The sequence below is a fragment of the Solenopsis invicta genome, chromosome 2 (genome assembly GCF_016802725.1).
Source record: "Solenopsis invicta isolate M01_SB chromosome 2, UNIL_Sinv_3.0, whole genome shotgun sequence".
In the NCBI taxonomy this organism is placed as follows: domain Eukaryota; kingdom Metazoa; phylum Arthropoda; class Insecta; order Hymenoptera; family Formicidae; genus Solenopsis; species Solenopsis invicta.
The window spans coordinates 18720348-18747752 of NC_052665.1; the positions used below are offsets into that span (position 1 = coordinate 18720348).

General features: G+C 39.3%; 1 protein-coding gene across 2 annotated transcripts in view; it reads left to right on the plus strand.

Annotated features, from left to right (window-relative positions):
• The window catches only part of LOC105193696 (MOXD1 homolog 2), a 211716-nt gene that overhangs the window by 97833 nt on the left and 86478 nt on the right, over positions 1 to 27405 (plus strand). For both annotated transcript variants that reach the window (XM_039446298.1, XM_011158243.3), the window contains exon 2: positions 16545 to 16820. In XM_039446298.1, the coding sequence (XP_039302232.1) occupies positions 16572 to 16820 (249 nt within the window). In that variant the 5' untranslated portion in view covers positions 16545 to 16571. The remainder of the gene's footprint in view (positions 1 to 16544; positions 16821 to 27405) is intronic.

Sequence of the window (27405 nt, forward strand, 5' to 3'; positions counted from 1 at the left end):
AGAACAGTCACTTGCTTGCAAATAAGTCTCGTTGACAATGTATGACATATTAGGATTATTCGTTCAATTCATCATGTAATTCAGTAATAGCAAAGCTATATTGAGTACAGTTACCTTATGGTTTCAAAATATAATTCATTTATTTCTTAAATTTTCACTCAAAGTTCAACTTGCGCTGCCATCGCGATTAATAATATTAAACTAATTCATATTTTCTATTTCGATATCATTCAGTATCTTTGCATTGTGATTCGTTCGCCCGTGACAACAAATAAAATTCATTCAAACATTCGTCGTTCTCTACATTTTACAATATTGAGAAATCGGCAATTTCATAATTTATCGTAGGTAACCGGCTTTAACGATTCCGCGACTGCGCGATTGGAAGCCGATGATGAGGATCCCATTGAATGGGCTCCGGTGAGGATGAACGGGCAGGAAGGAGTCGCCCTTCGAAACGAATCGCCACAATTAAGCGCGCAATTATTCGCCCCCGAAGACGTTCCGAAGGCCGCCGTTAATTTAATTTGCCTCGCGGGGGACGTTGCCGGGAGAAAAACGATCGGCGAGATTGCGAATCGCGGGAAGCGACGTCGAGGGAAAATCGCTCTTAGCTGTATTTTCCGAATGCGAATCGAAAGTTACGCGCCATCTCCGGGCCGTTCACAATCCCGATAATGAAACCGCCTCGGGTCGGCTTCTCCGCTGTTTATTTTTCCATAGTAATTGCGCCACTTGCTTTCTATAGAGCCGACAAGACTTTTTAAATTAGACCAAGTTGCTTTTGGGTCGTGTATGAATTATTTGGACTATTACGAAGAAAAGGTTTTCGTGAATTTACGGGCAAAGTCACTTAAATTAAATGGAATTAAACCCATTTATAGGATTGAAAATGGAAGTCGTAAAACAACATCGAAAAATATTCCAAATTGAAAATACATTAGAATTACTTTAAATTGTTTAGATTACATAAATTGCAGTTTTACTTTTTGTCATGATAATATTGTAAATGACGACATACATTTATTCGTATCCGACAAGGAAAAAGGTTCTCGACGTTTTAAGTGAGTTTCTGAAAGGTATTCGATGCTCGATGGCATACATCGAATTGTTCGCAAATAAATATTTGTGATAGAGATGTACCATAGAAACGAAAATTGGATACTAAAAGGAAGAAGAAGAATAAGATTTTTCCGAGACGGTTGCAACACATACCGATTGAAAATATCTGATACATGCTGCAGCACACTTGACAAAACGTCGATTGAAGATCCAATAGGTTCCGCTGTACCATACAATAGCGAATGAATATTAGTCTCACTTAGGAGAGCAATTAAATCAATGTCGAGAGAGTGTACAAAAGAAAAAGAAACTTGAAACCGAACAAAAGGCAAAAATATGAAGTGAACGTAGACGGGAACGAGTTAATTGTACACCTGTATCTTTTGTTCTCTCGCACATTCTGGCACAATGTAACTGTAATTAGACGTCGGCCTAGTACAATGCACGGTAAACGCGACGCTTTAGGTCATTGTGCGTAGAGGCGAAACATTTGATGCCTCGTATTCAAAGACAAACTTCGCGCTCTGTTCGCGCGCTCAAATACAAAAACGAAAGGTTCCTTGTGTTCTCTCCCTTCTGCAACAAGTTTCTGCGCGCGGCCGGTCTCTCAATCAACGAGATTATTTGTTCTTCTTCGCGCACAATGATCTCGCGGGATTCCTTCCTCCCCCTCCCTTCCTCCCCCATTTGACCATAACTAGAAGGATTGTCTGGCGATCCGCGGAACGTCGTTTCTCGATGCCGATCCCGAGGCATATCGGCCGCGAAGGGAACGTCGGCAGCTTTTTGCCCATTGTCTCAGCACCGCCTGCGTATGTACGTGTCTATCGTCGTGAGGCATCGCGGGCGATAAATCGTCCGCGGCCTCGCCCTTCCACCCCTCGGACGCGTTGCCGTCGACGAGGGAGCGCGTGACTTTGCGCTTCCGTTCCCGCAGGTGCGCGCCGCATACGTCCCGGCCGCAGCAGCCATCATTGCGGTACCAGGGACAAAGGTGCCTTAAATGTGCTTAAGACGCCACGCACCGGATCTGCCCACTCGCCCAATCATAGCCTCCGTACGACGACGCCATTTTTTCGCCCGACATGCAAGGAGTGTGTGCCGATGGTGCGTTTTGCCGAGAGCGACGTGTTGTCGGGTTATACGTGGGTTCGAATATACGCGCGGAGAAAACACGAGAGTTAATATTGTATTGGCTAGATGAAAATATGATAATGAAATTTACTTAGATTAATTTCACTTTAAATTAATTTAAATTACTTAGATTAATTACTTAGAATTACTTGGAACTTACTTAGATTAATGAAATTTACTTAAAAGATGGATTTTTTTAATATGAATACATATATATTTACTTCCAAACAGTTTACAAGTTTCTTTAAAAAAGTTATTGTAATTTTTAGTTACTACGAGCTCTTATGGAGATTCGCGAAAATCTGCGACATATCAAACTTAATCGCTGAAAAAATAATTAATAGTTATAAAAATATTAATTAAAAACTAAAAACTGGTGCAAAATTCCAGGAGTAGATAAGCATTGATGAAATATTGCAGGTGTTAGCTGTCTACGATCACGTCTGATATTTTTAACGGTGAAACTAAGAACACAAGCAGTATGTAAAATCTTATTAATGATCATGAAAAACATTTCATTGGTTTAATTTTACGGTTAAATTTAACAGTGACTCTCGTGAAATTCAAAATTCAAAAATTGTTGCGTTCTCGATAACATGACTTTTCGTATATATCCGATACATTCTTAACTTTTTTCAATCATGTCGATATTTAAAGAAAAATATTGATATTGTTAAGAGTTATCTACGATGTTTCAAAGATAAGAGATTTTGTCCTCTCAGATTGCTTTCCTTTTACTATACGGAGTAATGTTATATTACGAAGGTAGAGAGATTGATTGGCTTAAATTATTTAAATCTAACATATGAGTTGCATTAAGTAAGCAATACGTTAACAGCGATGACAGTCGAACATTGAATATTGTATGATAAAAGTGAGCGTTGAATGATCAGAATACGAATAGCACGTACGATGAGATATCTGCTTTCGATGAGATCCATTACACGTGCTGATTGTGCATGGTCGGTGCAAGGCTTTCGCAGAACTGCTGCAAGAACCATAACTACATCTGAATGGCCCTGTAATAGACAGTTTAACGATAAAGCTCGCTATAGGGATATAACAATAAGTTCGATAGTCAACTAAAATATAAAGGCAATATAATAAACAATTTAAATGACGCATTCAGTGAGACAAGTTAACTATCACAATTGTCTCGTTGAATTTTCGCGTCGTATAAAAGGTAAGGAAGCTACCTTGCAAAATGCCTTCGTAATCATTTCGGAAATACACGACGTCTCGTCATCCCCTGTCACCACTATATCGCGCAAGACACGGATGAATAACCGTGTAAACTTCAAGCTCATAAGAGAATTTACGGCCGAGGGGGCGAGAAATATTTGCTGAAGTTCCGGCCATCATCATCCACCGGTAGTATCGTCATCATCGACCATTCCGCAGGTCCTCGGGTGCTTTCGCGACCTCACTTTAAAGGGATAACGCGTTCGGAGACTTATCTCATAATATATTTATAGTGACGTTACGATGGCTATATATTATCCCTCCATTGCCGCCACACTGTCCCTCCTCGCTCGGCCGATGTATTATGCATTCCAAAGGCGATGTATTCTCGCATGCGCGAACGCGCGCGTTATCCACCTTATACATTTTTGACCTGAATCTATCGGCTTCGCGCCATAGCTCGACACTGTGCGGCAGTTAATCCTATAAAAAAAGACGAGTTCTTACTTATTGATAAAAAAATTGAAATGTTTCGAGAATACTTTAAATTCGTAAATTTTTTACGAATTTTTAAATCTGTTTGTAAATAATGATTACTCGATAGCTCATTAATTTATGCACGAGTCTTCGGATATCAAGAACCGATAAAAACATGAAAAACATTAATGCCATCCGGTGAAATCCGTATTTTTTTTTTTTTTACGTGTGGCAGCATGCAACGTACTTATCTTATTTTGTAAAAAAAAATGACGGAAATGCACTGGCCTTAATGTTCCCGTTTATTTATATTTTAAAACTGATAAAGAACGATAAAGATAAATACGATAAAGATAATTATAGAGACATAAAAGCAGCATGTGTCCAAGAGCGCGCAACAGCTGGAATTTCTTTCTCTCATTTTCTTCCTTTTTTTTCTTCTTTCTTGTCCGAGTTAAGAAGAGTTACATTACTCTCACAGATTCCGCAGGCTAAATAACCAATTATAAATACCCGGCGTTCATCTGCGGACACGAGTCGAGCTGCGGTCTCGCGGTCTCGACGTCGTCACCGCGTCGCCAAGGCTCCTTGATCCTTGAAGACGTACTCTTGGCCCATTATTCCCTCATTTGCCCTGGGTCCATAGAAACGTAATTAACTCCTCCAAGCGAAACGAATTGTGGGAAAACCGAAATTACGAGAAAAAAAAGAAACAGATCGCCGAGACCCTTTTTCACGTATTTTTAACAAGCTCATTAATCGATGGTACCGGAATTATGGTCTTCTCGTCATTTTTCAAAAAGCTAATTGGTTGATCATTATAATTAGCGAGTCTATCGCGAGCGTGACAGGAGGAATTTAAACGATCGCATTTTCCTCAAGGATACTGTGATTGATGTACTGACAAATAGAGAATGGAATGGAACTTAACACAAGTAGAATATGATTATAAATAGATTTATTATTAAATAAATGTAATTACACAATTTTAAAATGCAAAAACAATATTTTTATTTGTTCTAAGAGAGTCTTCTCGGAGTATGATAAAATTCCCTTCTTTTCTCTCTCTCTCTCTCTCTCTCTCTCACTCTGTCTTGCAAGAATAGTATTCCTTTTCTCATTTCCAGCTTTCTACGTCCCATCCCTTTCTTTTCTCCGAGTTACTTTTAACTTTTGAAGTTTATCTTTCCGCACACCGCTCTTATACAGAGTCGCTCGCCTCGCGAGGCAACTCGCGGCTTCGATACAAACTTTACACTTAGTACATTATGAATACCACGAACTTATTCGGTATGGCCATTTTTAAAACGGGAAACTGCGAACAGCACGAATCACACAAGAGTCCGGTTTATTATTTTTCTACTTCTTTTAAAAACAAATTTACATTAAATTGTCCGATGTTTCAAAGAATGTTTTGAGGAGAAGAATTTGTATCACATAAATAGATAATTTGTTATTTGTTTAAAAGTTTTTTTTTTAAATATTTGGAATTTTTTAGACAGACTATGTAAATGTAATACTAACTTCAAATTTATATTAAATTTGTATAAAAACATATGGAAAAAGGATTGATTAAAATTATAATGAATTATACAACATATTTTTGATTATTATAAATTATTTTTCGATTTGCATGCAAATAAATTATGATTTAATGAAGCTTTTCAAAAGCGAGGGGAAAAATGAAATCATAATGATAGAAAAATTACTCGACCTGCATCGATAATGAATCGATGGTATTTTAACGAATTTAACAGCAATCTCAATTAGGGAAATTATTTAAATAACGCATAGGCGGCAATTAAATGCAAGCTAATGAATATAATTGCGCGACATTTTTAACATTCCTATCAGATTTTCCGTCAATGGTATGTATTTTAACATACCTCGTCGGAGTTAAAATATTTCATGACGATATGCTCGCCATCCGGTCGCTTTCTTTGGCCAACTCATTTCACTTGATAATATTACGTGCCCTGCCCCAGCTAATGATGCAATGGTGCAGCAATTGCATTGACTTGTCACATCAACCGTAAGGCGATATACATTTTCTCTCACATTCAATACATTTAATGATTTCATCATTCTTTTAAGCAATTTCATGTATATTAATCGAGAGTTTTATAACTATACAAAAATACACCAAATTTAGTAGCAATTAGATAAAAGTTTCTTGGTAATTCAATTAGCTTTTTAACAAACTAGCAAGACTAGCGCTACGCGCGCGATACACACTTTTTATAATTTACAAATTACTTTACTCGATACACACATTAATCCTTGATACACATAATTGTCAAAATTTCCGCAATGACAGTAGCACACGAAGTAAGCACAGCGGGAGAACCAATTAGCATTACGGAAAAGCGTCAACAATAAACTTTGAGAGATGCGATTATTGATTTAACATGGACTTTTTCAGATAGGATTTAAATTTTTAAACTTTTACGTAAAATTGAACAAAAATAATTTATTCTATCATACACAATTTCGAAATTTAATGAAATCACTTTTATTTCAATAATTGCTATTTTCCTTTTAATTTTTTATTAAGTCACATATCTACATTCAGTTAAAGAATATTTCATTGTATTGATTTATTAATTTTTATACCGATTTTAAAAATTTATTGTAATATCATTTATTTAAAAAAACAATGCAGCAATTGTATTAAATATTTGAAAATTTATTAATAAAGGAATAATTATCAAGCTGAATTAATGAAAGGAATTCAGAATTCAAAGACCCTTATTAATCGATGAATAAGACTTGGGAAGTTTACAAGTTTTTGACTTTGCCCGTGTTGCTCGTCGAGCCTCGTTGGTTCGATACAATGACGTGTTCAGAGACAATTAACAAACCATTGCATCAACTAAATCACTAAATCGCTGCAGCGATCATACACGGAATACGCTCTCATTTGCAATTAGAATGGCTAGGTGGATTATTCATTGTGCGTAACGACGTTGAGCATCGTATTAATATCGATCCATACTAGCGTTCATATATTCGCTTCAGCCTCATTAGGCTCTTAAACAATTGTAGCGATTAAGTGAATATGACGATACCGTTGATCATAATTTAGCGTCATTCAGTAGATTTGCGGGAACTATTACTTGTCCGCTAGATAACGGAGCAGTTACCGTGCTTTTTATGGCTTATTTACTTACTTTTCTTTAAAAAATATATAAAAAGGATGTTAAAAAGTTTGAAATATTAAAATTAAAAATAACAAGGTTGCAATTTTTAAATTATCTACATTTTTATGTAATAAAAAATCCGTTTTAACAAATATATTTTGATCAAAAGAATTTAACACGTGCGACGTAAGTTGACACACTTTTGCATGTAAGTAAAAATCAGAGTTGCGGATTTCCTGATTATCTCGAATTGCGGCCTCGTTTTTCTGCAGGTAGATATCATACATTGCACGTTTTTGTGCAATGTATGATATCTATTTGTTTTTGATCCTTAACTTTCCATTTACCGCGCATAGGACTATTAATCTTCATACATGACGTAAACGATAATGCTGTAGAAATGCTTTTTTAATGGGAATGTCGTAAGCCTACTGAGACTCGTTCCTGTTTTCCTCTGGTTTACTTTGTAAATCGTCCACGATAAAAAAAGCAATGCATGGAGATCAAAGGGTTTTTCTAAAGTACAACGTGTCCGTACTGAAATGCACCGTCAATTGTTTTGTTTTTCAGAATGGTAGTTTCACCAGTGATATCTAGCTAGACATATTAAATTTTTGTTTAAGATTGCTCCGCGGAAATGAATTAAATTTTTATTACCAAAAATAATATTCATTGAAAATGTAGATAAATGAAATGATACAACTTATAATAGTTGAAATTTTTTACGAGTTGCAATGGGCTGAATCAAGTTATCATTAAGTATGAACGGGCAGAGAAAATTCGACCAACCAGTTGATCAACATCGGGGCAATCAGAGCTTCCAATTGCGACGGAGATTGATTAAAGCTCGGGGGAAAAAACTCCCCCTTTCTGAATCCAAGGGAGTTTTCGTGTCTTCGGACGGTAAAACCCATTTCATTAATGCGTTCGACGGCTCGTCGCGCGCTTCGCGATATCGCTCACGTAACTCCTTCCGACGTTGCATGCGTCGTTAGAATAACGTGCACAGTCGCGATTAGCGAGGGCACCGTTGCATTAAACGGCGCACCAAGTTCCAACAGTCTTATACGCAGAGTCACGTACATACACTCATTTGTAGCTGTCGCAACCGCGGATAAGACCGCCCGTTTTTTTCCCCCTACTTTTTTTTATTTAAAGACATTGTTGAATTTTTGTTAGCTAATCGAACGAGAAAAGAAGTGTGTCGCTTGTATCAACCACGCTAGGAATTAATCCTTCATTCTCATCGTATGAGATGTGTATCCGAGGAAAAGGAGAAAATATAACAGCGTACGTTCTCGTCAGCTTGACGTTGCGGAAATTTGAATTGGTAATTTTGTGAAACGGATATATCTTTCCGTGAAAAACAATTCTCCGGGAACAACGATGTACGCCACCGGTAATATTTTAAGTTCAGCGGATGCGTTTTTTTTTTTTTTCAGATTTCAGATCTCTCGTACGTGCTCCACCGGCCCGCAATAGAAGTTGCATAATTAAACTTGCATATTCATGGCAATAAACTGTAATGAGAGTTTTGTAGCACAAATAGTTTCTAGCAATTAGCAAAATGGAATTGCCGCTGGTGTATTGAGTTACGTCGACTCTTCGCGACCACCGATCCCGTTATTTCCACGCGGATGACGCATTCATTCTATTAATCCGCCATCTCCGCTTGTCGTTCAGCTCGATCATCATCCGTAACGCGTTTCGACTCCGGATGCCCGATCGCGATAATAACGCAATTTGGATCGCGTCCCAGACATCTTCACACCACATCGAACGATTTTACGGGCGTTAATTGGTACGTTCGGTGCCTGCTATGTCGGCTTGTATATTCTTCCTTTCTTGTTTTTTTTTTCTGACATCTGAAGAGGACCGATGTCAGTCTGATGGATAGGATGCAGTCGTGTGCATATTCGAGGACGCGCTCGATATTAGTTCGTCGACCTCGTTTGCCACTCAAGACAGTATGGTGTGTTGAAACACTTGAATTCAGTGGGCTGTCGACCGTCATCTGGTATAAAATTTCGCAATCGATACTTTTTAGTATCAAGTGTGTTAATGGTAAAAAAAAGTTGGTGATACTAACAAAGAAAGATTCTGCACGATATGTTTATTCTGTTTACCTTCGAGTATACTATTTTCGTAACGATTTATATTACTGTTTTACTCGTTAATCGTGTTTTGAAAATTAAAAAAGATCTTATTTATTTTTCATTTAATCTTACAGGCGTCGGGGGAGACACATACGTATAGGTACAATGTTTGGGGACACTTATTGATCGCGTAAATATGTCGACGGGACGATATTTCCGATGGCAGTAGACTGAACTAGAGATTCGGGCGCGTTGAAATTTATGTGAAATTCCAAGCGGAGCTCTACCTACACACATACATACATGCACCCGTGCGCTCGCGAATCCAAGTTTTGCTTTTGACATTTGTCGGCGATATCGTGCTTTATTTGTTCCCCGCTGCTGCCGCATACATCGCGGCTGCCGTTTTTGCATACACCGACGACTTCGGGGACGGTGCGATGCGCTTTCTTTCGGATAAATCAATATGCCGGCGCGCCGGTAAACAAGTAAATCAACGCGGGGTAACGACGCGCGACACGGAAATGCACCGATCGACAATTGTGCTCGCATGTCTGGAGTGTTTTGTGAGAATATAATTTAGTTTGGCATACATACGTATGTCTTCTAACGCTTCCTCTCCCATCTTAAAATAAGAATCTGATAACTTGGATTTGTCCAAAACTGGATGATTGTATGCGTAACAAATGTGAAAAGCATGCGACGTTGAATACAATTACAACGAAAATAAATGAATGTACATATTTTAAAATTTTAATAACTTAGAATTATTTACCTTAAGCTCGTATTAATTATTGTCGCAGTTGTGTTTGTAAATAAATTTCTTTATAATTTTTATCCTAGATTTTTATACTTGAAATTTAAATTACAATTACTTTTTTATTTAAAATTATAATTTTAATTTTAGAAAATTATAAATAGAAAGATTACAAATTAATTTTACAAAATCATACATGAAAAATTAACTATTGGAAAAAGTAAAGACTCGAAGAATTATGTCACGAAATTAAATATCGACAAGAGCTAAGTTGTGTATATAAAATGTGTGTACATAAATTTATTATATAAAAAAAGAAATAATAATGATAAACATTTTAATCTTATTGTTAGTCTGGACCATCTTCAGTACAAATTTAATATTGAATAAGCATTGATAAATTGTATAAGCATTAAATAGAGGTATTGTGCTCTTCTAAAAAAAAAATTATACTCATTTATTTTTTACTATAAAATAACGCGTTTTTTACTATAAAATATTTGTGTAATGATGGAAATCAGAATAAATTTTCGCATTTCCAAGCGAAAGAAATATATTACGAAGAGGGCGAATTCGATCAGTCATCACACTTGTACATGTACGCACACGTATGCACCATCACCGCGTGAATTTGTACACGAAAGAGACCCTCGATCCCGATGGGTCCTCGCACCCGATCGGACGCTCATTATTTGCCAACTCGCCCATTCACGCCTCCGTACACGCGACACGTCGATTTATCGGGCAACCAACATTTCGATTCGCGTCGTTTTCGCGAAAGCGGTCCTCGATTTATTTATCTTAGGGAGGAGTTTGCACCGACCGAGGGGGTGGTTTATCATCCTCGTGCGGCGTCGCATCCCGTTGCGCTGGCGTCGCGTCGGTGTGTATACAAGGCGGTTTCGCAATACCGAACTCTGGTCGCATATTTCTCCTCACTGAAATTTGAAAAGTAAAAAAATAAAATTTTTCTAGAACCAACATAAATCGTCCACTTACAATAATTAATTACTTACTTTGATCAGTATTTTATTTCTTTAAAATAAAATTAGATTTGATTAGTATTGCAAATATACTTGAAAGTTTTCCGCTTTGACGTATATATTACAAAACAATGTTAAATTATAGTTATGTATTTTTGTGTTATGAAACATTTGTCTATAAATCTGTGCTGCAAGAGATATTCAAAAGCACTAAAAAATATTGTGAAATTCAAATCTCGATGGAAAAAAAAACACGGGGACATATAACAAATCTTTCTTTTTTACGCGAGTGCCAGTCGGAAAAATCTCAATTGACGTAGTTCATATTAAAGATTCGTAAGTGGCGAAAAATCTGTCACGAGTTCGACGAAAAACACGGTTTCTAAGTTTGATGCAAACCTTAGCGGAGCACCCCGTATAGGGGAAACCGTGCCAAGCCGATGCCACCGGTGCCAGGGCGCAATTGGAGAGCAATCGACTGAACGACACGCCGCAAATCAAACCGTACCCGCGCGCAGTTCCATCCTCTTCGAGCTGCGCTGCGCCGCGTCGCGTCACTCGTCCCCTTCGCTACGTCCCTTTCGCACGGGATGGTGTCCGGGTTCAACCCTTTTGGATGCGCCTCCGTTGTGTCCTCTCAATTTGAGTCGACGTTTCTCCGGTGCACTGGAGCGGTTCAGGCAGCTGCTACGACCGATGCATCACCTCGACGGGACGTTTTGTGCGTCGCACGCGCCGCTACTGTTAATTGCATCGATTGTTTTCGGGCCGCCGATCGTTCGACAGCAGAGGATAGTCATTGGATAAGTCAAAGAGGATTAAACGGAGGAGAAGTTACGCGACAATGTGCCACGCCATAGATTTACGGTGATCCATAGTGGAAATTAACGTGAGCCAGTTTTGCAGTAGCATTTTTTACCGGCCAGTTGGTGGAGTTACGAAACTTATATTAGAAAGTAATTTTTATCATAATTCTATAATTATAATAATAAAAACAAATTTTAATTGGGTTTTTTAAATTAGTTTATGTTTGATAATTAATAATTCAAGAATAATATACCAGAACGGTAAGCTATGTGGATTTTACAATGGCAAAAAGTAAACGTAAACAATTCTGTAGCAATGTTTGTTAACTGGTGATAATTAATTAACTGGAGCAAAATCAAAATTTTTCTTGAAAAATAATTTTTTTCATCATTCTATTTAAATAAAAACAATTTAAATCGATTTTTTATATTAGTTAATCGTAGTAACGATTAATAATTACAGAATTAAATTACACATACAAATGTGTATCTTTAACATTAAAACTATAAATTCTTATTTTGAAAATATTGTTGAATCAATTCAATGTTTAGTTTATCATATCGGATTAAATATTTTAATTTTTCCACATTTTTTTCTTGGTGTACAATATTTAAAATAATAAAATTATCCAAAATTGATATACTGTTAAAAAATCAGGCATTCCCAATTTATATGAAAATCTATAATTTTGTTTTGTTTTGTTTTGCTTTTTGGGCTACAGATAGTACAACTATCAGATAGTGCAAATAAATAGTACAAATAAATTTGAATTAAATCTTCGTGAAACAAATCAATCTCTTTTTTTTGTCGAGAGATTTTCCCTGTTAAAAATTAACCCACAGAATTTCTAACTAGACCATCCATTTTATATTTTGCTGACTTGCCTTTAAAATTGGCGCATTATAATAGCTAGCGGCTCGATCAAATGTTTAATTCATGTCACTTAGTTGGAATTTGCGTAAGTTCGTGTTACGCATCCTATTACTGATACATCGATTTTGTTAATCGGCAGAATTAGCCGACGCTTCTCCTTTGTATGCAAGTTCAACCCGTCCAATTATTTCCGCGTAACGTCGTGCTCTTGATACGCGTATCCCGCGCATTGCATATCCCGTTATTGCTGATTGAATCGATCGGTTTTAATTTCGCGGTTACTGCACCAGTACCGTAAATCAGGCCGATTGCGATGCACGCTGTCGGCATTGCTGTGCACCTTGACCCCCCTGTTAAATCACTCGATTCTTAATCCAAACGTTGGCGTTTTTTTTTTTTTTTTTTATTATGAAGATTGTACTATTTTATCATTGATTACAGTTCTTAAATCACTTCTTTCAATTGCAATTGTCAATATTAGGAACAATGATTGTCGTTGAGTGACTCCCACTTAATCGAAGTACATTTTATTAATTTATTGCGCGTTTGATCACGATGTATCATTAACGATTATGAAATTATTATTAAAAAAATGTTTATTATTTCTTATTGAGCAACCACATTGTTTGGAGCATAGATTCGTTTGCGCAAAATGGAATCCTGTTAAACTCATTGCACAATTACGTCGCAAATATCCGCCACTGTAAACATCAGTTCGGACTGTGCGATCGCGAGAGATTAAACCAGTTCGGCGGCTGATGTTTGGCGCCGAACTCGTCGATGATTTCCGCGCGTGTACACGCCGGATTGGCTTACTATTTGCGGCGCATCGGCCGATGCGCCACGCCATTGTCGCCGTTAATTGAAACGATCGTTTGCAGATCCGCGGTCGATCCCTGGTCGGGGGTCCAGCCTACCCCCGTCCTTTCTCTCCCCCACCCTTGCCCCCTAGGTCGCACGTGCGTGTCGCGATACGCAGGTGCATGTGATCGGCATTCTGCATTTTCACCGTCGCACTTCGATTGGTCGATGATCTCGATAAAGCGTGCACCAGCGCGCTCATCTCCGTTCTCTCGTGGTCGTTACGCAAAAAAAGCATTGGAAAAAAGCGCTATAAAAAGGGTGAACTACAAGTTGTGTAACAAACATTAACAGAGCGCGTTTGTGGTAACGCTCGATGAAAAAAACAGATTCAACGTGAACTTTGATCCCCTGCGCTTTTCTCACGGAATGCTTCGTTTACGTTTGAACTCAAGATGATAATTTTGAACTGAACGTTCGTTGTGACTAGCGCGCCATCGAGTCTTCGCCGAATCGTTCGTCTCCGTCATCCAATTTCGTTTCCAATAAATTCATTGTTAAAATATATTTCAACAATTCTAGAATTTTATTAGTAATACTAGTCGCCTGGTGGAAACTGTATTGCACAATCCGTACAAACAATGCACCAATATTTCCCGTTTTTATCAATTTATTGAAACGTCCGAATATAGCGTTTCTCGCCGATATTTTCAATCGAATAAATTTCACTGCAAAAAATTCCCGGCGTGCGTATTTTAGCCGCACCTGCGATCTCGAGGATGGTAGCGCCGCGGCTCGTAGTTGCTGCCTCTACAGCAATCTCGCCCTTAACTCGTGCCGTGCTCGGCGCGAAGCGCTTACTCCGCAAGTACAAATTGACTTTTTTCCTCCCTCTTCCCCTGCGGGACGTGCCTGATTGCTGAAAATGCAAAATAAACGGTAGCGCGGCTATCCCGCCGACCTCAATCCAGCCCATCCTTTTTTCGAGACACGCGCACGATAAAAAGAGAAATTTTCTTTGTTCGCGGACTCATTCCACCGGAAACTTAATTTTCTCGCGTTTCTCTCGAAGCTCCGCGTTGCTCCGCCGCGTGTCCGTCGTTATCCCCGAAGAAACAAAGCGTTATCGCCGATAAAGAGGTCAATAGCAATTTTTACCAGGGGAATCGGCGATAATGTCTTCGTTGAATGGCGGTCCATTAAGCCCGCCCTGTCTGATTCTTGAAAATGCAATAGCGAGCAGCGACCACCGCACGCCGGCATGAGGATAAATTAATCGTGACGTTGATCGTTATTTATGAGTATTTCTGCTTGGGAAAACGAGGCAGTCGGCTTACTCGTCGGATATGTTTCCGCGCTATGAATATAAGGCATTACTCCGTTGACGGCTAAAACGAGTCGGATGTCGTAATATTGTTGATACGACGCCTCTTTTGGCTTGTTTTTATATCTAAAATGAAATTTGATTATGATATTTTGCATTATTCCACGTGTTTTTGATCGAGCTGTACGAATAATTGCGTTTATATACATTTTACGATTTCATCATGAAATGCTATTATATACTGTTTAAATACGCGCACACATACATTATACATTGCTTTTAAAATTTTAACTTAACGGATTGTGAACTTAAAATTCATGTATATGTATAGTGACCTTAATTATTAAAAATAAATTTCTGTTTAAAGTGTAAATTTTCTCGTACAGAGTGTAAATGAATAAGTGTCATCTCAAATAATTTAGAGATTTTCGTGGATCATATATTGAAGAAGAGTTCATATGAACATGGGTCTAGAAACGCTTAATTTTTGAGATAGAAAAAATTTTATTGTGAGACAGAATATTTTCAAAACGAAGCAATTGATTTTATGTCGAAATTAAAGTATAAAATATTTTGTAAACTATTGATTTTTTGATAACTATTTTAGTAATTTTGTATGCAGAATGATTAAACAAATTACAGTAAAAAAATAATTTAATTTCATTAAAAAAGATGAAACTTTTATTCTTGAAAATTCGATTCTTTCAGAAAAAAAATTGATTTTATCATTATTTATTAGCCTCCCTCAGATCATACAATTTTTATCTGAAACATTTTTTTATCAATTGCTTTATTCTCAAGTTCCTATTTCACTGTTTCACGATAAAACTTCTACCTCAATAACCAAGCATTTCTAAACTCATGTTTTTTAATCGATGGGATTAAAAAGGATCCCTAGAGAATATTTAACACTTATTCATTTATATCCTCTGTAATTTACGTTTTAAACAGAAATTTATTTTTCATGAATAAGGTAGAAGTAGCTGTTTTTGTACAAGACAAATACTTGAAATAGCTATTTTCATACAAGATTCATTTAAGCAGTCTTATTTTCCGTCTACCGCGATATATGGTATTTTTACGTGGAAAAAGAACGAAGTCGACCGTAAAGAGGTTGAAACAATTTCAAGTGGAGCGCAAGCGTAAATGGCACTGTACTGTCAGTGCTTAAGGACGATAAAACATGATGCGTACGACTATAGTGCGAGTTATGTGAGAAAGCAACTGCCGTGCAAGATGCGCATGCACAAATACACCCTCGCACATACATACACACATACCATGATATGCCAGTGATCATTTGCAGTTTAAACAGCGGATATCTTCAAAACTGTCCGTTACGTATATAAGTAATGGGCAACGACGATGACACAAAACACACGATCGCAATATCGAAGAAAAATATCGACAGCGCGTTCCCATTATTCCCATTATTCGAAAATTCAATGGTTTTGTTGTCTTTGAAAATGCAACCAACTGCCAATCGTACCGTATACATTGTTTTTCATACATTTAGCATTTTATTGCATTACCGCACCATTTCCGCAGAACGTTTAATGGTATAAAATTATATTCTGCAGTAGATATTTATTAAATTTTTTATCGTAAATGCAAAAGCTTTAAATGAGTGGTAAATGTTTTTATTAAATGGTAAATCATGTTTTGCGATTTCAATTGTACCATTGTTAATAATGTAGTGAATATCATTTGTAATCGTTCAATTTTGTATGAAATTCCGTCGTTTGGAGAAACTCAGAGTATCTTAGCCCGCGTAATATGCGGAATACATTATGTGAATAAACGTTATTTCTCGTTCTCTTATCCATTAAGCGGATTACATCTCTAAGTAGCATAAATTACCTCCGTAAATAAGACAGTCGCCTCAGGTATGCATCGCTCCCGTTTCAGATGTTTTGAGCAGCACCGCACGGAAAGATGAAGACTGCGGTCGCCTCGTTCCTCCTTTTGCTCGTCAGCGGCGTCATCTCCGTCGAATGGAAGCACAGTGCTGTCCTGGACAACAATTTCTTGGTGCTCTGGACGCCCGATGAGAAGGATGTTACATTCGAGATTCAAGTGAAGACTCTCGGCTACGTCGGGCTCGGTTTCACGAAGGACGACGGCCGCGCCGGGGCTGACATGGTCATCGGATGGGTCGATAACAACGGTCAGGTCCACCTTCAGGTGAGCATCTTTTTATACAGTATCAGGTAATATCTGATTTCTTGCGGTCGTCAGCACATCTCCTTTGGCCATCTCACCTGGCTGTGTTAAAGTATAGATGTGCATTCGCGCATCATGATTACGAGCGAATGCATTTACGACTTGAAAAAACGATAATTTACGTTAAACGTATCTACACAGCAATCCAGTATATCTCTGATGGGAAATCGTACAAAAACCACTATTCGTTCACATTTTTGAAATTTCAATATTGAATATATTGGTTTAATAAAATAACGAAAATTAAATTTTTATTGAATAACAGGGAATGTTAAAAGTATTCGTACAAAGGATATTTTTAAAAAGTATTATTTTATTTTTAGAAAGTAAACACACTTTAGCAAAGTATTAACAACGAGGTGATTTATTTGTATATTACAATCTATTATGCTTGTTATTAATAAATTCCTAATTATTGTTTAATTTCTAAAAATAAAATAATACTTTTTTAAAAATATCCCCTATACTTTTTATACTCACCGTAAAGATTATTTAAAATCTTTAAGAAACATAATTGTATTTAAATTTACACTTTTAAAAATTAATGGATTAAGGACTTCAATTTTTATTATTAAATAATTGTTTAACAAGGCTTTTGATGCGAAATTTATTAATTTAATTTAAAAAAAAGTATCAGTATATTCCTATATTGCGGATTATTGTTTCGAATACCTAGAGAGCTGTAAATGGAAATAGTTATCGTGTAAAGCATTTACATTAAAGCTCACCGATATTTAAATCAGCCACACCGACATCCCGCTTACGTACGCAAAGTGCCGCGGGGTGGGGACAAGGGGGTGAGAATAATCGAGAATAATTATTTCCGTGCTACTGATCGAGTGGAGTTCCCTCTTTGAATATTGTAAAGTCCGCCCTGCCACGCCAACATCGGCGATGGAACGCGCTTAATGGTAGTCATTCGGGAGATAAGTAATGGCTCTCCCGTTTCGATCGGCGCATCGGATAGTTATCAATCATGCCTACTAAAGCCGGCAGCCTGTCATTACGCGTTCTCATCATTTTGCACGACACTCGGTACATCGAGGACTCGCCCGCGGAGGCGATTGCCTTACGTAATTTTTCCGCGAAAATGTGGTTCCCGTACTCATCATTCTGATGCTGTTCATCTTCATCGCGATGAAGAGAATCTGCACGACTATAAAATAAATGTGGTCGCCTGTTTGCATCAGCTAATCAGACTATTACAGATATTAATACACTCTCTTCTTTCTTCTTCTTCTTCTTCTCTCTCTCTCTCTCTCTCTCTCTCTCTCTCAAATAATATTAGTTAACATTTATGTAAATTCCAATTAGAGCACACTCAATCTTTAATCATTATTAAATTATTTGAAGAAATTGTCTTTTAATGAATGACAAAATTCAACGTTATAAATAAATTTAAAAAAATAGTCATTTTTTAACGTCCTTATTTACCAGATTGGATTTTTATAAAAAAACCCACGAATTCTTGACGTGATTTTATAACGATCAAGGATTAAAAATAGCATTTTTAAATTATCTTACGATGATCTCGCTCAAGTTCATAGCGATATGGATGACGTGGTCGATATTATCTTCTCTGAACTCAATAAAAGAAACGATCACGTAGCTTCGACTTGGCCATTTAATTCCGCGATAGCGAGGCCAAGCCTCCGCAAACTTCCCCCGGATATATCATGAGCTGTCCGCACTGCGGTTGGATCCAACGCCGCCGTAATAGTTCGGAGTTAATACCGTGTGCATGTGCGACGTGAGTGCCGGCGGTGATGGTTCTTTGAATAACAAGGCGTCATTCAAAGGGACGCCGATGCGCTTGTGGTACGCGAAAGAGAGAAAAGCTCCTCCGGTCCGGGCGTAATCTAGTTCGTGCGATTTCCACGTGAACGGTCACGAGAATTCTGTGCCAAGCCACGACGTTATTTTCGACCGCTCTACATTTTTTTTTGTTTTTTATTTAAAACGTCGTTAGCCGTGCATTTGGGGACGCGGTCCCTCCTCGCAGACCGGACGCGTCGGGGATTACACGCTATCCACCCTTTCATCAGCGTTACGCAGCCGTTGACAGTTTCTGGCCCGGTTCTTTACTATATCGTCGAGGGGATAGGTGCGTCGTTTCTTCTCCATCTTCCTTTTTTCAGTTCTCTTTCCCGTCGTATCTCTTTTCGTGTGGCGAGCGGACTGAATCAACTGAGAAAAGGGGAGAGCGCCGCTTGTCGCGTCACACACCAGCTTTTTTACCGCATTTTTACCAACCATGCCGCGAAACATTCATTTCGCTTCGCCATTATTCCTCAGTTATCCCCCTCCCGCATAGATTTATCAGCAGCTACTTTGCTCTCGGCTTTTCGTTGCATGTTAGGCGTCAAAGGAACACCGCAAATGCTCCCTCTGTCCATTTTTATTTCGGTGGCAGCGTGTATAATGCCACGACGTTATTAAATTTCTCAGCGGGATTATAACGCGTTATACAAGATAGATTTTTATGAAGTCGAAGAATATTGTGATAAAGCTATTCGAACACGTAAAAGAAACGCAATGAACTCATATATACTCTTATTATTTTGATAATAATTTCACAATATGACACATTGCTACAAACACATAAGATAAATTATAACTTAATAAATTGTACTCTCTTTAAAAAAATAATTACTGTATCATCGCATTGTTAAAAATGTCAATAAAATTCAATGTATTTGTAAATTACGCAAGCACATTAAATTTAATGTATCCATTACTGAAAAGTACGTACATGAAATTTAGCGCACTTTTGACAGCATTAAATTTTTTAATGCACCTGTTTGAAATTTGCTTCCGTTACATTACATTAAATTTTGCTGCATATTTTTAATGCAGACATTAATGACACGGAAAGTTTTATTTCGATTTATTTAATGTTTTGTCGATAGCTGTAAAAGATATTTGATTAACAGAATGTACGATTTATTATGTAGTTAATAATATAATGAACATTTTAAATGTAGATTTAATTATTACAATATTCTGACGTCTACGATGCTTTTTCGAGAAGAGACATAATTTTTCATTCGTCCGCATTTCAATAACGTGAATTCGCTCTTGCTACAAATGGACTGCTTATATTTATGCGTTCGTGATTGGTAGCGTTGGGCACATCGCGTTTACATTATAGAGACCTCCCGACGTTTCTTACAAAATGGAAAGCAGTCGTAAGCGGGAGGACGGAATATAGGAAAGCAATCTTCCACGACGAGTATCGCGAGGGTCGACTGAGAGTGGTTAGGTGGGTAACGCATAGATCGGTATCTACGTAGGAATCTTTATGTCAGTGTTTCCCAAATGGTGTTCCCCGGAATGCCGAATAAAATAAAAATGGGAGACGTAATGCTCTATGCTCTCGTATCACAACATTTATTTCTTTAATTTTTACTATTTGTTCCAATTGCTTCTTGCAGCTCGCACTTATATGCATGTGCTCTAATATCTGCTTCCTTTGTATGAAAATTAAATATTACTGAATCTGACGAAAGGAAAGATATTACGACCTAAAGTCAGATATATATTTATTGTTACGTAGAAATGAGATAAAATGAGACTCAATAATGTCGTGGTGTATTTTAGCGAACGATCAATTGTTGATACTTAAAGCTTGGCGTTTTAATGTTTCTTTGCAATTATGTAATGTATGTGAATTAATGAAAGTCTACACGACGTGTGCAAGAGTCACGGGAAATGTTATTAGAAAAGAGAAAAAAGAATGTATATATTTTTTAGTCGTCCTTTGAAGTTGGAGTAATTACGCGCTCTGTGACGTATTCCGAAGAATTCAGTCGCCATATAACAAATTGGGAAACACTGCTCCACGTGGATGGGTAGGTGGAGAGGAGATAGTCGGGCTGCAGATCGCGTCCGTCTCGCGTGTCCGCAATTTTTCCGGCAGAATCGTTGCTCGCTCGTTCCATAATGCATGCCGCGCGGCGCGCAATGCTCTATACCATGCAGCCGCGTCGCTGGACGTTCTCATACGCTGTGAAAGAGCGGTGAGCCGATAGACACGGTGGAGGAAGAGACGCGCGAGAGGAGTGATGGCGAGCGGAGAGCGAAGAGAGGAGGAGGAGGAGGGGGAGGAGGTGGAGGATGAAGAGGAGAGAAAGAAAGAAAGACTGGCATCCAATGGGAGCGAGAAGCTTTTTCGTTATGATCGTAATCTTAGAACCAGACCAGCCGCGGGCATCCGGACTAGCCGGACGACTGCTACTCCGCTCGATTTCTTACTCGTCTCGCAGCCGTCCCTCCGGTCGATACGCGACTTTAATTTCGCCATTTGCGGGGGCGATATACGCATCGGAGAACGACGCACCGCTGCAATCCGATATGCATGCCGCGCCGAGATCGCTCGGTGCGTTTGTCCACACCAGAGACTGGCATGTAACGAGCAAAGTCACTCTGATTGCGCATGCCATGTGAATTACATGCGCGAAACGCGGATCCCAATCGCAGTTTGCTGAGAAATTTCCGCGGTTGGTCGCTGTCGCGGTGCTCAAATATATATTCCCTTCTGGCGGGGCACGAACGAAAATTCTCGCGCGGCTCAACTATAAAAGTGTAACATAATAAGAAGTTTGAGTGATCGGCGCGAATACGCAATCAGATATTGAGATCGAAAAATCTTCTTTCGAGAGGATGTAGCGTTATGTATTCAACTCTACTCGATTGTTTTGCATGGCAAATCTCTCCCTAGCTAGACGTGCGTCCAGCGCTGACTGTTTACTGAATAAATGATACAACCTGTAATACCACTAGTCGCAGTGCGCTACTCGTGAAATTTGTGCGTATAACTGGAATAACGGATGAAAGAGGAGTAGGAGAAGAGGAGTAGAAGAGCGGGAGGGAGGAAACGAGGGGGGGGGAAGGGAAGGGGATACGGCAAATAACTAGATGAATTAATAAAGTCGGTGCAACAGGGAGATATCGCTAAATCATAGAAGACTCACGGGATTATCTGTATGCGCGCGTGCGAGCGGACGCGAAATAAAGCGCGAATTGCGCATTCGGCGATCTACACGTCAAGCGCGCGCGTGCGAGTGTGCGTGCGCCCGGCGCGGCTGTTCGCATAATCCCCCGTAATGCGCCTACAGATTGCATTTTCAACGAGACGCAAATAATTGCGTCCAATTGCGAGGTGTTTAATTCGTTAGGTTCCTCGCGTATTGTTTTGCGGCGTGTTGGACGGCGCGGCGACGGGGCCGGGGTGGCGCGCAATAATCGCAGACAGCTTTATTAAAATATCTCGCGAGGTTTTCCCTCGCGGCACGTCTTCCCCTCTCGGCTCCTCCTCCTCCGCCTGCCACCCGCGGAGGTCTTTTGTATCGTCGATTTGTATCGTCGCACTCCGCAGCTTTGCATTTTAATAACGCGGCCGATAGGCGACGAGCGATGGATTAATGCGGGGATTCTTCCGTGTCCTCCGCGACGCCAAGCTATCGCTCGAAGCTTTGCGCCTGATTTACGGTACCGAGATGAGATTTTTAATATCTCGCATTGTTGTGTAAAGCGCGTTAACGACATAAAATCTCGTTAGAATAACTAGGAAACTTCGCCTCTACTATAGGAAAGGGTATAAGCGTGCATACTTAATCTTGTACGTGTAATCTGTAAATAGCGGGACACGTGTTTTTTCACGCATCAAGCCCGTCTCACGTGCTTGATCAATGACTGTAGTTACCGCTTTGTAGATCATATCTATAGCATCGTAACTGTGAGTCCGTCGCTTTTTACTGGATCCTAACTGTAATAATGAACTTTAGGTAGTTACTCTTTGTTCTAGTTAGCAGCTTCACGAACAAATTCTGGTTGGATGTCACTTTCTAGATCATACGTAATAAAAAGCTAGAACTTAACTAACTCTTTTTTTTTTAGATTATAATCCGCACTAACAAACTTTCACATCAGCTGCGCCTTTCTCGATCACAACTGTGCAATAAGAAGTTTCGCGTAACTGCCCACGACTCTCTCTTTCATGATTATACAATGAACAGAAATAATATGTTTAGCGAGCTGCCCAATGAGCTGTACAATCGACTTTAGCGAAACTAGTCTTTAGATGTATTACTTCTGGTTCACACAGACATTATTATCCCCATAGATAGTTGTCCGGGCGCGAAAGGTTAAATCACCTTTTGTCAGCGCGACAGGGGGTGTACGATGCAGGAAAAACGAGAAAATGATAAAAGCCCGCCGGCGCGACGTCCTTGCGTAAAAATGCTAACGATGCATCTGCATACGGCGGCGATGCACCATTGCGGCGGAGAGCCACGGGGGCGGATACGGAACGGTGGGGAAGGGCAAAGGGGAGAGAAGCGCAGCGGGGTGGAATGACTGCGCGCGCGGAGGCTATTCCCAAGGCACTCCTGCCACAGGATTCCCCCCGATGCGATTTTAGCCGAGGCAAATAGGATTCAACGTAAATGCAGTCACGTGTATACGCGTATACGGAATGTATGTTCGTGTGCGCGTATGCGTGTACGCTCGACGCTCGCGAATGCTGTCGCGGCACTGTTTGAACCCTTCTGCCTCATTCCCCTCACCCTTCTTCCCAGCCCAGCGTGGAGTCGCGATGGAAATCCGTGGCAGAGCGAATGCGCGAAATTGCGGCGGCTGAGGATCGTCGTCCCGACGATGAGCCTCCGGCCAACTTGATTCCATCCTCGCGTTTGCGCCGGGTGCTTACCGGGTCAGAACTCGGATGCTGGGTGTTATGGCACTTGGAACGAACTCTTGGGATCGCCTCGCGCTCCGTATGCCCGGAAGGAATTCCGGAACAACGTCCTGGTATTCGTCTCTTTCCTTTTGTTGGCATAACATTGCCAAGTCCCTTAACATGTCGCTCACGGTACAGGGGGTATAGTTAGAATCACTTTAGAAGCCGCAGTATTATTCTATTCGCTCCATTTTACTCCTGATTAGAAAAAGTCTTCCGCCGCATTTTGATTTAGTAGCCTATTAGCATCAAATATGAGGTAACCACGTACGCTTCGTGACGCTACAGCGATCATATGCGGGACACGCCTTCTCAGCCGCCATTGAGGTTCTTTCGAGTGAGGGATATGGTCATATTTTTCCATAAGATAACACACACGTAATTATTTTAAATTGTTCAATCGTGTCTTCTTCATTGATCAGCCATGCGGATCAATATTGCATACATTTCAAGATAACATTGTGCTTTATTTGAAACTTTAATGATAGATGATCATCTTGATATAACGATTACACTTAATCAGAAATGATATCTCCTATTATCTAGAATAGGTATGTCTACGATATTTATAGTAACGCTATAGTCATTGTAGAGCACAACTGACATAAGTCAGTGAACAATTGAAGGGTTAAATGCGCATAATTTCCTGTTCTCAAGAATTAAGCGAATTTCAACGTTGTGTATGAGAAAAGTTCAATGTGCCGAGATCATTTTTTTTTTTTTCGTTTTCGTGAAAAATTCGAATTCGTTATTTTACTTCAATATTTTTATTAACATTTATCGATCGCCCGCGAAGCACATACGCTCGCGAGATGAACTTTGAGAAGTCGTCAAAGATCGTACCGCCCAGCTGGACCGACATCCAGAGAGGCAATCACGCGAGAAACAATATGAGCGAGCAATACGCAGGTAGAAAAGGAAGGAAACGAGCCGGGTCGGAGCTCTGCTCGCGGATGATAGATCGCGCCTCGTCTCGTGGATATAGATCGGCATTTATAACGCATCGGTTCGTTGAACGAAAGAGCTACTTTCCCGGTAAGTTGGATCCCGCCGATCGGCAGCGCGATACTGTCAAAATTCCCATACGCGGGGCGTGAACGAGGGCTCTATTGGGACCACCGGAATTATTATCTCTCGACTACCGCATGTGCACCCGAGAATCGTTTAACGAGGTCCTCTTATATTTTCTCTCTATCACCGTCCTACCGAATCATATTGAAAACAGGCAGTGGAGTTTAAATAACTGATTGTAGAAGTCATTTATTCGTTCTGTTTGCCTCTGGAGACATGAAAAATAGATCGTTGATCTTCAGATGGCTGATCATTTGATGAACTTTTGATTTCTCCAGAAGCGCGATATAAGTATTTGCCAAATTCTGACAAGATCGTACACATGCTTTCGATTTCAAAAATATCGGCATTTGATTTAAAATTGTTTATTTTGAATGAAATATTTTGGCTAACATTATTTTATTATTTTTTAAGTAGTTAGTTATATAATTAATCAATTTGAAGTCTTTTCCAATGATATTTTAATAAGAACATTTGATCCGGTTCTCGTTTTATTGAACGTTGAGTTCAGTCTACCGATGACGGGCCATAAAGCTCAAATGTCGAATGTGTTATCACATAGATTGAAAGCGGATAATCTCTCGATCGAGCGGCGCACGACTTTTTTTTCCGTGGCTGTTCACGAGAAACGGTAATGCAAATACGCCGGAAACGTTTCTTCGCGACTTCCTTCGAAAGTGGCAGATGGTAGTTTTATACCGATACTGCTTCTGTTAAGCTTTATCTTCTTTTTTTTCTATACCGTTAAAATAACCATGCGCTTTTTAGTGTCCTCGTGACTAATGGATTACACATGCGTTAAGGAGAAGGCAAAGCAACAAGCGTAACGTTCGCGCTTTTACAAAGAATATAAATCGTAGAAATAATTGTGACTCATTAAAAATGAGATTTTCTCTGAGAAACGGTTAATCTGGGAATTGACCTTATTTTCGAAATAGTAATCGATACAGCATTTGTTGCACATTATTGTTAAATGATAATTACATCGATGATATTACAATAATTAAATAAAAATAATATACTTGCTATGTAATACAATACATATATCGTTTTAGCATTCCGCAACATTGACAAAGTCGTCATGATTACCGTCATTTTGGAACGATATAATTTTCCCGATACAAAATAGTTGAAATATTTATGCGCTCGTGATTTCATTAATGTAAAATTATCGGGAAGTAGTTTGTGCGACCGACGAAATGCAATTAAAAATGTATTCGCGTATTATCGGCCAACTGTGACCTAGTACACCGGCAAATAATTTCGACATACATAATTTGGCTCAATTATCGTGATCATTTTACGGAGTCCGGCGAGTCAGATGCGCGACCTGCTTAAATTATTTAATAATAATTATGGAGAAAGGTAGAGAGAGTGGAAAGAAGATCGATTCGATGGGCAGATTAATATCGCGCGAGAGGCGTCGCGCGAAAATCGCGAACCCTTCAAATATGCTGCTCCGTTATCGCAAGCTGATATGATGCCCATGACAAGCGATCCGATACGCATGCAAATTCGCAGCGTGGCGCGAGGGCGCAGTTATTGAGCCGTAAAATACGATCTATCGATAAATAACGTCGACCGCCGGCGATTATGCCAAAACGGAGCAATCCGACGGTCGCGAGCGTCGGAGATACGTAACTGTAATTGATTGTCGCTTTATGGCAATTTAAAGCGAGACGTCGCTTGAAACGATATCGATAAATCGGCGAACGGCGGACAGTCATGGCAAATACACAAAATACGTTTTCGCGAAATTGCATGCTACGCTAGTACCATCCGGAAGTTCTCCGCTTTGGTTTACCTCGAAACAACCATAATTTGAATACCTCGAATGTCTTGAGTATGAAGATAAATTTTCTCATTTTACAAATTGGAGTTCATACGATATTAGATTCGTGCGGGTGTCTTATATACGTCATAGAGGTTACCCCGAAGGCGGTGGGATAGAGATCGCTGAAATGATTCGAGAAATCTGACAGGCAGTTAGCTAAATGGCGAGAGCAAATCACGGCTATCGGCGTAATATTTTACTTTCGAGACAGCGGCAGCGGATGCCATTAATTTGCAATTAGTCGGAATTAGACGTAGCGGAATAAGTTTCCGCGAGCGGAAACGAGGATTTGCCGAAACGCCGATGCCGTGGTGTGCGAGGGAAAGTTACCGGGGTTCGCCAAATTGGGTTCAACTTCTATTGGCTGCTCTGTACGACGACGGTACGACTCATCGATCGTGTTGCGGCTAAGCCAATTACCGATACACCGGCTTTGTCTTTCGGCTCTATGCGCGCGCCAGGTGTCCTTTTAATGGTCGATGAGATAAATAAAGACGACCGCCTTTTAATTTTTAATACCGTCATTCACTCTTATGTAATCCTTTCCAGATAACATGCGCCCAACATAAATATCCCTCTATTTAGGAATCAACTTGAAAATTTAATTACGATGCATATTGATACTTGGATTGCATTTAATTAAGATTCTCGTTTCTCTACACTTTTTGTCCTTATTATACAAGGATTTAATTTAATTATAATCTATTGAATAATAAAATTTGGGTTCTATATAAAGAACTCCTTCCACACATGAATATACTAAAATCTATATTGAACGAGGAAAACTTTAAGGAAAAAAAGTTAATCTTTTTTTCTATTAGATTCGCATTTCAGCTGCGCATGCAGGTACGAATTATTCATCGCTTACGTGGGAAATAATTAATTTTAATTAATCCGATCCA